This window comes from Polyodon spathula, chromosome 53, assembly GCF_017654505.1.
Source record: "Polyodon spathula isolate WHYD16114869_AA chromosome 53, ASM1765450v1, whole genome shotgun sequence".
NCBI lineage: Eukaryota > Metazoa > Chordata > Actinopteri > Acipenseriformes > Polyodontidae > Polyodon > Polyodon spathula.
Window position 1 is genome coordinate 929,652 of NC_054586.1, and position 12,500 is coordinate 942,151.

Here is a 12,500-nt window from a genome sequence, read left to right on the forward strand (position 1 = left end):
GGGTTGTGTGTATTAAGAGATGATTCTATTTTCATTTTTTTTTTTTTTTTTTTTAAATGGTCCTTGTTAAAGTGATCCGCACTTTTATAATAAATAAGTAGCACTGGTTTGCTTTTCTATCTTGAATGTACCGTAGCTGAGGCATTACAGCACTGCGCAGGCGTATAGAATTAAGTGGATTAAAAAAGTAATTTGGAGTGGATTTGTGTTTAAAAGGCTTCGTTAACAGGATTTGTGCGTAATCTGTTTTTTGCCGCATGAATGGACTGGGGGAAACCGTTTACAGACGGTTACATTTCGGATTAAGTGCGGGGGAGTGGAGGAGGCGGGAGAGAACCAGCTTGGCAAAAAAGAGGATTCAGCCCCTGAAAACAAAAAGACGATTTCCTAAACTCTTGCTGCTGTGACTTTTAATCTTCTTGAGTTTCTTTAAAGGAAACGACTCATTTGTCCCGATTCTTTTACACTAGAGTTAAAGAAGTCTAAAGAAAGCTTTGCCTTTTTCCAGCCATATCTTGCAGAACCCCCCACCTCGCGTGTTTCTCCCACTTATTTAGCGTGTGACGCTCGTGTGAAGTTTAGTAATTAATTATATAAAGAGTACTTTCGTGTCAGCTACACCACACTATCTTGTTTGTGACAGTTTGCGCACTGGGGAGGTAACAGCGTGTTCAAACTCACTTGCATCACTGTAAATGCGTTAGCACCACCTAGAGGTTAGCGATAAAACTGGTTTAAATATATATCAAATATTATTTGATGACAGTTGCTTTACTTTATGCTCTCGTCTTACATTATTTCAAATTTGATATTTTACTAAAGCATGTTTTAATAGAAAATAATTCTTATTTTTAACCAATTGTAATATGTATCAGTTTAACAGATTGACTCCCACTGCGTATTCCAATATTTGAATTGAAGATGCGTTCAAACGCGCGTTTAAACTGACAAGGGAGAGTAGAGACCATTGACGGCAAACGACGGCAAGATGTTACCTGGCTTATGTTACCTTCCCTCGGTGACTATAATGTCCTGGTTATACCCCGCGTAGAAATCGACGTCCATTCCGGTCACCTCGCCGCGTTACACCGGAGTCTGTGCAGAGAAGCGCTACTGCGATCCCAGGACTCCATGGCATGAGCTATAGTCAGGTGCTAGTACATCTATTCAGCCTAACAAAGGGGAAAGGGGACCTTGATTGAAGACTCTATACATCCTAGATGGTCTAAAGCAGGGGTCTCCAACCTTGGTCCTGGAGAGCTACTGTGGCTGCTGGTTTTCGTTTCAACCAATCTCTCAGTTACTTAATTGAACCAATTATTGGCCTAATTAGTCAAGATTAACAGGTGTTCCAGATCTTTAGTCACTGATGATGTAAAGACACCTATAAAACCTGCTGGATAGGGGCTCTCCAGGACCAGGGCTGGAGACCCCTGCTATAAACACTCAAGCGTGTCAATCAATTGAGTCCACTTTATGACAACTGCGTGACTCGGCCATCAGGGGGCGCTCTTGCTAATGACTTAATTCAATGAAGTAAGTAAGTAGATTACTGTAGTTAGTGGAGACCTGCTCCAGTATGACCGTGCATGGAACTTGGCATCTTCCGTGTGGCTGATTGCCCATTGTATATAGCATGGAAAATAATTATACACGATACAGTTTCATTGATTGCTGAGTGGTATTATTCACATTGTGACCTTGCACGGCGATCTCGCTCTCTCTCTCCGTTGAAGGAGACAGTAAACGAAAGCTTATAATACATATTGTCAGCGAAAGCACAAACTCAAAATGACGTTTTCAAAATTGCGGCCAAAAAAAGAACGAACAAAAAAAAATGAGAGAGAGAGAGAGAGAGAGAGAGAGAGAGAGAGGTGGAAAAGAGAGCGAGGGCAGTCATTTCAAATTAAAATGTGACATCTGGCGACTGGAGATCCAAAAAAAAGGAGGGAGAAATAAATCTGCGTTTAATTGAAGAGAAAAATGCGTGCGGTGAAGGCTCGTGAGCGCGTGGACTGAGGTTATGCTGTTATTACAGTTGCCATAATATAAATGAGCATCTCTTAAATAAGTTTCACAAAATACTGGATTCGATACTACCCTTGCTGGTTTTAATTCCATCTTACACTTTAGAAAACAGTTTACAATCCATAAATATATTTTCTGTTATTCTTTTTATGTGCGTACTCTTATTAGCGCAGTCAATGGGGAGCTCCAATAGGGATAACGGCGCATCGCCTCATGGCTAGCGGTACGTGTGCGTTATGCTGGAGCTAAAGACAGCTGAGAAGCGCCTGCACTTGTGCTATCTGTGTAATGTATGTAAAAAAAATCTTAAGAGAACAACGTTCCCATCCCACGCCGAGCGGCGGCTCCTGTGTGCGCGCCCTTCTGGTATTGAAGACCCAAGGATTTGCCAGGGCTGAGTTACACGGATTAATCTCCCGTCTCTCCTCTATTCTAATAGACAGATTGATGGGAGCAAATCTCTTGATTCCCGTGTCACAGTCAATGGGGAGAAGAATGTGTCGCATTTCTCTTATTGTTGGGATGAAGTCTCCGGGACTGTCACACACACGCACTGTTCGGGAAATCCTCTCTCCTAGAATGTATAAGAGCTAGAGGCGCAGGCGGCTCGCAGGAGAAAGGACATGGTGCGTATTTTTATAAGGACTTGGAGACGCAATAAGGACTTCCCGTAATATTCTGTGGCAGCTTCTAAAAAACAAAAAAGTTACTGGATTCGAGTTTAAGCTACGCTGTTATTTCAAAGTATTATAATATATATTTGATTATTTTCTTTTGGTTTGTTTTGGAAAGACTTAAACATAAAAAAAAACCCCGACATTGGAGTCTTCAGCAAATTTGCTTTTGAAGCTTTGTGTGTGTGTGTGTGTGTGTATCCAGCGCATGCCTCTGGCCTAATTCAGTCTGTGAAATTGATTTAGAGTATGACAGCGGTGTAGTCTTTTTTTATTAGTTCTGACACAACACACCAGTACCTTTTATTATTAAAGTTGCTGATTTTATAAAGGCTTGTGAGGCGAATCTATAGCCAACATGCGAGCTTTCACGTTAATGCTGGGATTGAAGACGCTGTGGGTTTTGGTGTTTTCTTCTCTTTCCAATACGTTGGCAGTCAACAACAGCGGACGATGGTGGTGAGTACCGGAATTTATAGCAGTTCCATAATACTATTATCATAGACAGGAGCTCGAAAAATCTGCATGCCTCCTTGTGTCACTGCGATGTTTGGGTACCCATGCACAGATCCCGCTGCACCGCGCAGCAGCTTTTACACTGGCACTGCAATGCAGGCAGGCACGCTGCTGTCTCCGGCACTTTTACAACTAAATCAAACAACAACTAAATCAAAACGGCTTGTTTAAATTAAGACCATAGTTCTATTCTATTAGGGATACGATGCCATTTTACGATTCTTTACACGTTTTCAGATAATCGAGCTGCAATTATGTCTGTTCTTCATACTTAAGTTTCAGGTTTACGTTGATCATTTTATCCCTATTGCCTTCAACTGTAACGCGTTTATTTTTGATAACACTGACGTTTCAAACAACACTCCGATAAACACCGATCAAAATATGCTGCATAATATTGGGTTTGATACTGAATACAAAATATCATGGTAGATTTACAGAAACGCTGATTTCGTTAAAAAAAAGTGTATATAAGGTGTTAGTAACATACACTGCAGAACATGTTTGGCAGAAGGGTAGGGGTGGCTGTGTTGTTACATCAACCCAATACCATACAGGCTCATGGCGTTGTACAGCCCTCACACTGTACGGGTCTGCCTTAGCATCTTGATTTCATTTATCTCTGTGAATTTAACGCAGTAAATTTAATTCAGTGTTCACTTTCTTTTAAAGGCGACCTGCGATACGCATTTAATCTACGTGAAGCAGAACCGAATGAAGAATTCTGAAGCCGCTGCAATAATTCCTTCTTACAAGTGATATCCGCCAGCGAGCCGCAGTGAACCCGGCTTCCTTCATAACGAATCTGAGAGCGGTGATTTTTGGGGGGCACCTGGCAGAAGTTGATAAACAAACAAACACGCTGTTTACATATTCTTTAATTACAGCAAGGTCAACATCCACGTAACGGTCTGACGAGCGCTTCAACCATAAAATACCGCACTACTGAAAATGTAGCTGTCATAAATGTGTGTGAATAATTTGTGCCTGACTTTGACAAAATAATAATTATAGGCCTACGTTACGGAATATTTCACATTACAATTTTTACTTCCAGAGGTTGTTATCAACTCGTTAGAACAATAGAGACAACACGCTTAAAATAAGAGATTTTCAGCCATTACTCTAGTTCTTAAAAAAAAAAAAAAGATTTATACATTTCTCAATAAATTGTAACGGCCTCGTTTGTATTGTATACGACGTGATTGATGAATTGCAGCCCCGCTCATGCGGCGAGCCCTCCTGTGTGTTGTGTGTTGTGTGGGTGGGCCGGCGCGCAAGGGTCTCGCTCCTTGGGACGCGTCTGTGAAACAAACGAAATCTGCAAACTTTCAGCTTTGAGGTTTACATGCTGCAGATCTGCTAGTGCTACTCAAACTAGATGTCTGCTTTTTGTAGCCGTGTCGCATTTCGCTCTGTAGCGAGCAGCTGTCTGTAGGGTTTACTGCAGTAGCTCAAACCAGACTGGTTTCCACAGGGTTGGGTACAGGCTGTAATTATTCTGCATCTCTTATTTATGGACTATTATACTGTAAAAGAAAAAAAAAACTCACCGTCTACCGTCTGCATATTGTGAATACAGTTAAAAATCTGTTTTAGTATAGTTTCTTGAACGCCATATTATTTATTATTAATAATGCATCTAATAGCTTAATGTTGTGGATATTTTATACGTGTTGATGTTTAAAATAAATGATTAATGTTTCACAGTATTTATCTAGTCTCTAATTTGGTAATACCCGTGTTTTTTGTGTATAATATTCTCAATTAAGATAAACTCTTAGACGTGTTTAAATTGGTTTGTGTAAAAAAAATATATATACATTTTTCAGTGCGAGGACTGCATACGTAATTAAACAAATAAAGAAATAAACACGCATGCGTGGAAAACAAAATATTAACAAAATATGTATTTTTTTTCTTTTCTACTTGTAATAAACCACCGAGGGATCTGTGAACAAAACATTGTTTTTTTAAAACAGTGTAAAACCATTTCCCCTTTTTCTTCGTTTAACAAAATACTCGATTCATTAAAAACATATTTAACGGATATATTTAGAAGAGCAGTTTATTAATAGCCTGTGACAAACCCAATACATAAATTTAGAAATCACAAACAACAAAACCATCAAATTCTAATTATGAAGCCAATATTTCTATATGTGACTGAGTTCGTTTATGTCGGCTGATATTTAAAAGACCCGCAGCAGACTGATTGACATGAATCACTGCGGTTTAAAAGGCGTTCTGGGTGATCACGAAGCAGCGTTTCAAACACACGTCACAGTGCAGCTCCAGCTAGCACAAAATCTGGATGTTTTTAACTATGTTCTTAAATATGTTCTTTTCCTATTCTTTACACGTGTTAGCTCTGCCCCGTACCCTGCGTATTGAACATGCAGTTATAGGGGGTCCGGATACCACATGTATATTTATACACCACGTTTAATAGAATAATCATACACCGTAGTAGGATATAGAACATCCTGCTTGAATACATTGAAGCATCCGAGTAAGATTTTTTTTTCACAAAATTACTAATGATTACGTTTTTGCATGGAAAATATGACAATATTTACAGTATAGTAGGGGTCTCCAATCCTGGTCCCGGAGGGCAGGTGTCCCTCTTCGTTTTTGTTCCAACTGTACCATAAATTTCTTAACTGGGGCAATTAAGTGCTTATTATAAGCCAAATTGGGCCAATCAATTCAGTTAGGGTACAGCTAGAACAAAAACCAGGAGGTACACCAGCCCTCCGGGACCAGGACTGGAGACCCCTGCAGTAGAAGGTTATTGCTAGGAGTCACTAACGTTACTGGTGGAGAGTCCAGTACACTAATGAGTACAGAGTAGCATAGCCTGCCAGGTACTCACATACCACACAGTGGGCGCCTGCAATGCGCTCAGAAGCACTTGTAAGCCTATGTATTACAGTAAGCTCACAGCCCTCTTCGTGTTGCGTGCCAGGGGGATCGTGAACGTGGCCTCCTCCAATCTGCTCACAGACTCCAAGAACGTGCAGCTGGTCCTGGACCCGAGCCTGCAGCTGCTGAGCCGGAAGCAGAGGAAGCTGATTCGGCAGAACCCGGGAATCCTGCACTCCATCAGCAGCGGCGTGCAGAGCGCCATCAAGGAGTGCAAGTGGCAGTTCCGTAAGCGCCGCTGGAACTGCCCGACCGCGCAGAGCCCCAACGTCTTCGGCAAGATCGTCAACAGAGGTAGGATCATGGCAAGAACAATACACTGCTGTGCAAGTAATATTATAATACTACTACTAACAATGAGTGAAGCCTCTCTGGTGCCAGCAGAGTAGAGCAGAGCCTGCTTGTCACCTTTAGCACAGCGTAGCAAGTGAGGTGTTGGTCTCTGAACGTCTTTAAAACTTACCTCTCAAACAGAAAACATTTATTATTGCTCAGAGGCATGGATACTAAACTTATTTTTCAATGAAACAATGGTGGGGAAAATCTATTATCCAGTGTCCCGCTAGGGGAGAGCTGTGGGACGATCGCCTGATGGGAAACTGCACCCCCTATGTGCAGCAGTATGAGTTATCCATCTTTGCTGAAGAATTCTCAAGAAACTGGGAAACCGTCAGTGCTCAATATTGCTGGCAACTGAGGGCTACCAAACTATCACCTGTGACCCGCGCAACCCAATTTGAACCCAGGCCTCCGGGTGTGAAAGGCAGGAGACGCCAGTGAATTAGCCTGCTCTCTGAGCCACCTAGCCCCCTTTCCCATTAAATATGGAGCCGCAAATAAAGGGACGGAAATAATCAGAGCTGGACAATCCCTGCCTTTAGATTTGTGACCATAATGACTAGCTAGCAATCATGGGAATCAGGCTCCAATCAAGCAGAACACAGGCGTTATCCAGCCAGTAATACTTCTCAGAGCCACTCTTAAAAACTCTGCCTGAGCCAGTTCGAGGTGGAGAAGAACTGTTCCAACTTTTCCTCTTTAGAAGGCACAGCCCCTCAACTTTGGCCAAGTGTCTGTCGTCAGCCACAGTGATTTATCAGGGCTCCCTGCTCTTTTTCTGTTTAGCATTATAATGCAGTGTCTAGGTTTAAAATCCAGAGAAGTGGCTTTCTATTATGTCCAGGTCAACATGTCACTCATGCATTACCAATTGTAACCCATTAACTACTAGCGGACAGAATGTTCCAGCACACTCAGTAATGCATGGGCTGCAGGTTTGTGACATCAGAACATCATCACCTCACAGTGTCTTTTTAATGCATGACACAAGTGACAAAGACGCACCAAAAAGATAACTCTGATCTTTTTTATTTGACTTTTTTTTAAAATCTTTGTTGCTATTCCTTTAAAGGAGTGTTTTTCTTCTAAAACAAAAAAAAACACTTCCTGGTACCTTATCACTTCCTGAGCTGAATTACTACAGTAGTCTAACTGAGAGCAGACGGCATGACCTACAGCACAGGAAGGTACTACACATCGGCAGCCTGTATTTGGAAAGTGCCGACAGCACAGTAGAAAGTGAAGATTGATCATTTTTACCTTTACCTTTTCATAGCGTTTGCAACCATGCTGAGTTGCTCATGCTGTCATTTCTAAAATATTGTTTTGTTTTTCAATACGTGTATTAAAGTGCTTTGAGCTGAGTTCAGGAACTGACTCGTATAACACAAACGAGATCCACTTAAGTGTTTGTGTAGCCAGCTAATGATCAGCCGCCTTTGATCAAGTTTCCTTTTGTACTGCTGGCAATACACAGAGCTGTGCACTAGATGGCGCTAGATCTTACTCAAGAAGCTGTAATCAACAGGTGTTCTTTTCCAAAAGACATGTATATAGTTTTAGTTGCTAATGCTAACAATCGGTCAGACAATTGATTTGAAGCTGTGGTTAAATACTCACGGTATTGTCTCCGGGGGTCCAGGCTGCAGGGAAACTGCATTCATCTTTGCCATCACCAGCGCCGGTGTGACGCACTCCGTGGCTCGCTCGTGTTCCGAAGGCTCCATCGATTCATGCACCTGCGATTACCGGCGGCGCGGCCCAGGCGGGGCGGACTGGCACTGGGGAGGCTGCAGCGACAACATCGACTTCGGGAGAGTGTTCGGAAGGGAGTTCCTGGATTCAAGCGAGAGAGGGAGGGACCTGCGCTACCTGACCAACCTGCACAACAACGAGGCTGGGAGAATGGTAAAGGACGGGCTTTTAAAACATAATCTGATATAATATGAACAGAGGCAAGCAGTGCATTACAATACTGTAAATTAGTGAGTAATGTAATGCTTTTTAGACAGTGATAACGCTTTAGTGTATATATATATAAATCATTTCTACAGGGTACAGCAGCTCTGTATTTACTGTGGGATGTTAGGAAGTTTGTTTCTATGAAAGCTTGCTAATCTGTAACTTCAGAACTGAATTGAAATATTGCACACTAATAAGCACAGACTGTTCTATCAAATAATTCTCCTGAGACACTCCGAAACGCTCCCCCTACTGAGTATTAGCTGCTGTGCCTGGCAAACATGCCTTTCATTTCCAGCCATATTTAGAAAAATCAACTCCCAGTTCAATCCCAGCCTGAGCAAGTCACTTCACCTCCTCGTGCTCCGTCCATCGGATGAGACATAAAACAAACGAGGTCCTATTGGAAGTGACTCCGCAGCAGCAAGTCTCTGTATGTCGCTTTGGGTAAAAGCATATATTAACTGACTAAATAATAATAATAATAATAATAATAACAATGATTTGCAGTTCAGCTCTGAATCTTTAATCAGAGGTGTCTGTGTGCAGGTCTTGGCAGAAGCTCTCGTGTTGGTGCTCTATCAAGGGAACTGCACACCTTGGCATTACTTCCACAGTTAGATGAAGTCCCAGGCTGTGAGTGAGCAGTGTTGTGTTGTGTGGCTCCCGGGTGGAAGTGTCCCTCTAGGTTTGCTCAGGGTCATTACAGGACAGGATGCATTGGAACAGATTAGCTCCAGGGGGCAGCCTGCTCTCTGAAGCACAGCAGGGATAAAGGCGCTCAGCAAGGCCCTTCACAATGCCTGGGTGAAAGCAGTTGCTGAGATGGTGTATTGGAGGGAAAAAACAAGCCTGCATGCCTCTTCCTGCCTTGAAAGAAAATACATTCCCCCTGAGGGTAACTAAGAGTAAGCCAAGCACGGGACACTGAGGGTATAGTGAAAGTGCAGGATAAAGGAGAACACTGGAAAATGTTTAAACCATGCATAGTATGAAGGAGCAGTTTAATCACAGAGGAGTATGGCACAGGAAACATTATTAATGTATGAGAACAGAGCAGGGTACAGCACAGAGGAGCAGGGTATGGCACAGGGGAGCTTGGTATAGCACAGGGGAGCAGGGTACAGCACAGAGGAGCAGGGTACAGCACAGGGGAGCTGGGTGCAGACAGGGGAGCAGGGTACAGCACAGCAGAGCAGGATACAGCAGAGGGGAGCTGTGTTCAGCACAGGGGAGCAGGGTTCAGCACAGGGGAGCTGGGTACAGCACAGGGGAGCAGGGTGCACCACAAGGAAACATGCATTGTAAAACATGGGTGCAGGGTAAAACTTAATGAAGTATGTTAGTGCAAGTTTAACTCCAGCATATGCAATTGTTATGATATACTGTATGCTGTTATTCTGCATGGAGTCCCGCTCATCCGAAAGACTGAAAGGGGACCCAGCCCTGACTCTCTGCTCTCTCTCCCTCCCAGACGGTGTTTTCGGAGATGCGGCAGGAGTGCAAGTGTCACGGGATGTCCGGCTCGTGCACGGTCAAGACCTGCTGGATGCGGCTGCCCACCTTCCGCACCGTGGGGGACTTTCTGAAGGACCGCTTCGACGGGGCGTCCCGGGTCATCTACGGCAACAAGGGGAGCAACCGGGCCTCCAGGGCAGACATGAGGCACCTGGAACCCGAAAACCCAGCCCACAAACTGCCCTCCCAGCGGGACCTGGTCTACTTTGAGAAGTCACCCAATTTCTGCACCTACAGCGGGAAAACAGGCACCATCGGGACGTCAGGGCGTTACTGCAACAGCTCCTCGCCAGCTCTGGATGGGTGTGAGCTGCTGTGCTGTGGCCGTGGCTATAGGACCAGGACGGAGAGAGTCACTGAGAGATGTAACTGCACTTTCCACTGGTGCTGTCACGTCAGCTGCTCAAACTGCACCAACACGCAGGTCCTGCACGAATGCCTATAGACGCCAAATAAGCATAATATCCAAAGCTTTAAAAACCCCTCCGAAGGGTAGCAGCAGGCATGGTTTGGCTGGTACTTATTTTGAAGCTCACTACCTTCCTTCTTGTGTTGTAGGTAAGAGGACGCTGCCTATATTCTGAAACAAATTAGGTGGGGTAACACAGGAAGGGAAATGTTGTGAATAATGGGTTTCTGAAACAGAAAGATGTCTATGCTGATAAATGTGTTGTTTTTGTTTTTTACTGAATCTTACGTAGAAAGCCAGTAAACCTCAAGCACACTCTGATGAGATGCATTAGAAACGAATGCTGATGAAACCAAAAATGAGACTGGTGCGAATGCATAAACACACAAACACACACACTGACACACACACACACACACACACACACACACACACACACACACACACACACACACACACACACACACACACACACACACACACACACACACACACACACACACACACACACACACACACACACACACACAGTCAGAGGGCCAGGTTTACAGAGCTTTTGCTCCTGTGTAAAGTTTTCCCATTTAAGACACTGTCTTTGATTTCCTCATTCCAGAACGTATCGCCACTTTTTGGTGTGTCTGGAGTGCTAGCATTTCTCCTGCAGTAGTGAATTTAGCTTCAAGGCGTGCAAAGGTTTTAAAAGCAAGTCTTACCTCTTGTTAGCACTAGTAATATGTCATTGCTCGCTGATTTTGGTTTTAATGCTTGTAAAAAAAAAAAAAAAAACTCGAAACAAAACCAATGATTTTAAAAAAACAGAGCCGCTAATCAGAGAATTAACGCTTTTGAAAATCTATCCTTCGACAGACAAACATTTTGGTCTGTGCCTTCGGCAACTTGGTTTCTTATATTTCTACCTCAGAATTCATGATTTGTATTGGCTCACTGTCATGATTGGAGGTTTTTATGTTTTTAAGAATCGAATCTCCTGGATCTACATGGGAATACTTCAGTGAATAGATTTGTAATATGACTTGTTACGACAATCTCTCTCTCTCTCTCTCTCTCTCTCTCTCTCTCTCTCTCTCTCTCTCTCTCTCTCTCTCTCTCTCTCTCTCTCTCGTCTGTAAATAATGTGCACTGAGATATTAATGGGAATTTCATTTCTGTAAATACAAATATTTATTATGAATTTTTATACTCAAATAGAGTGGGCCAGGGGTATTAAAATTAGTTTGTTTAAGACTGTTGTCTTGTTATGGTGTCCTTTTTATAGCGCTATAGAACAATAAAATCTATATTTTCAATGAATACTCATTAATTGTCCTTTTTTGTACTATTGGCGTGCGTTTTCTTTGCATAAATCTGTGTCAGTTCGATCATTACTAGACTGCAGCTTTGATGAACTTTCCAGTCAAGTCCAGTCCCCTATACGGTCTTCCAGTCAGTACAGGGCTGGATATTTAGCATTGTTGCTTTGCTGTAACTTCTCAGCAGGATTTTAAAAACGAATTTTGACGATTTAACAAACTCGTGCTTGGCAGTAAATAACTACAACCTGAACAGACTGTACTTCATAGATACTCAATACTATATACCGTAAAGATCGAGATGAAAATAAGATTGCAGACAATTTCATCCAGAGGGCTGCCGTGAGACGTAATGTCTTTAAACGGGGACATAGTGAAGACCGTCACAACAGTAATATTTCAAAGCGCTCACTGGCAGAAACTAAAATAGGCGCTGTGTTTTATTCTATATCATGTGCCTTAAATGTGTAACTAGAACCGTTTCCAAACCTCTAAATAGCGGAAGTGCTGATCAGTGCAGGAGGGTGTCATCATCAAACACAGGTGAGGGACCTGTCCTTGGTGCTGAAATTGGATTACCAACGAGAATATCAACTCCACCAAAAAACATTACGAGAACATTATAGTGAGGCCTAGCGCTGCCGTTGTGTAATTTTAAAGACTCAACGACCTCAGGCTCTGGCTACATCACAGGTAGGTGTAGAGTATTGCTGTTAGTTAAGATTTGTTTGGACGTTAATTCATTAATAAACGCGTTGCGTTGTTGTTGTTTTTAATGTAGGCGTTTAATTACAATAGCTATATAAAGCTCCTGCCTCG

The 12,500-nt window shown here is 42.8% G+C and overlaps 1 protein-coding gene across 1 annotated transcript; it reads left to right on the forward strand.

Annotated features, from left to right (window-relative positions):
• The first annotated feature begins 2,867 nt into the window (after window positions 1–2,867).
• On the forward strand, window positions 2,868–10,780 carry wnt1 (wingless-type MMTV integration site family, member 1). Its single transcript, XM_041239315.1, has 4 exons — window positions 2,868–3,161; window positions 6,187–6,437; window positions 8,125–8,390; window positions 9,919–10,780. The coding sequence occupies exons 1-4, from the start codon at window positions 3,061–3,063 to the stop codon at window positions 10,405–10,407; spliced, it is 1,107 nt and encodes a 368-aa protein (XP_041095249.1). The 5' UTR covers window positions 2,868–3,060; the 3' UTR covers window positions 10,408–10,780.
• The last annotated feature ends 1,720 nt before the right edge of the window (window positions 10,781–12,500 follow it).

What these genes read in the sequence shown, in the direction of transcription:
- wnt1 (XM_041239315.1), top strand. Translation starts at nt 3,061, where the DNA reads ATGCGAGCTTTCACGTTAATGCTGGGATTGAAGACGCTGTGGGTTTTG. An exon ending in AACAACAGCGGACGATGGTG is followed by an intron (nt 3,162 to 6,186) that starts GTGAGTACCGGA and finishes GTTGCGTGCCAG; the next exon opens with GGGGATCGTGAACGTGGCCT. An exon ending in CGGCAAGATCGTCAACAGAG is followed by an intron (nt 6,438 to 8,124) that starts GTAGGATCATGG and finishes CCGGGGGTCCAG; the next exon opens with GCTGCAGGGAAACTGCATTC.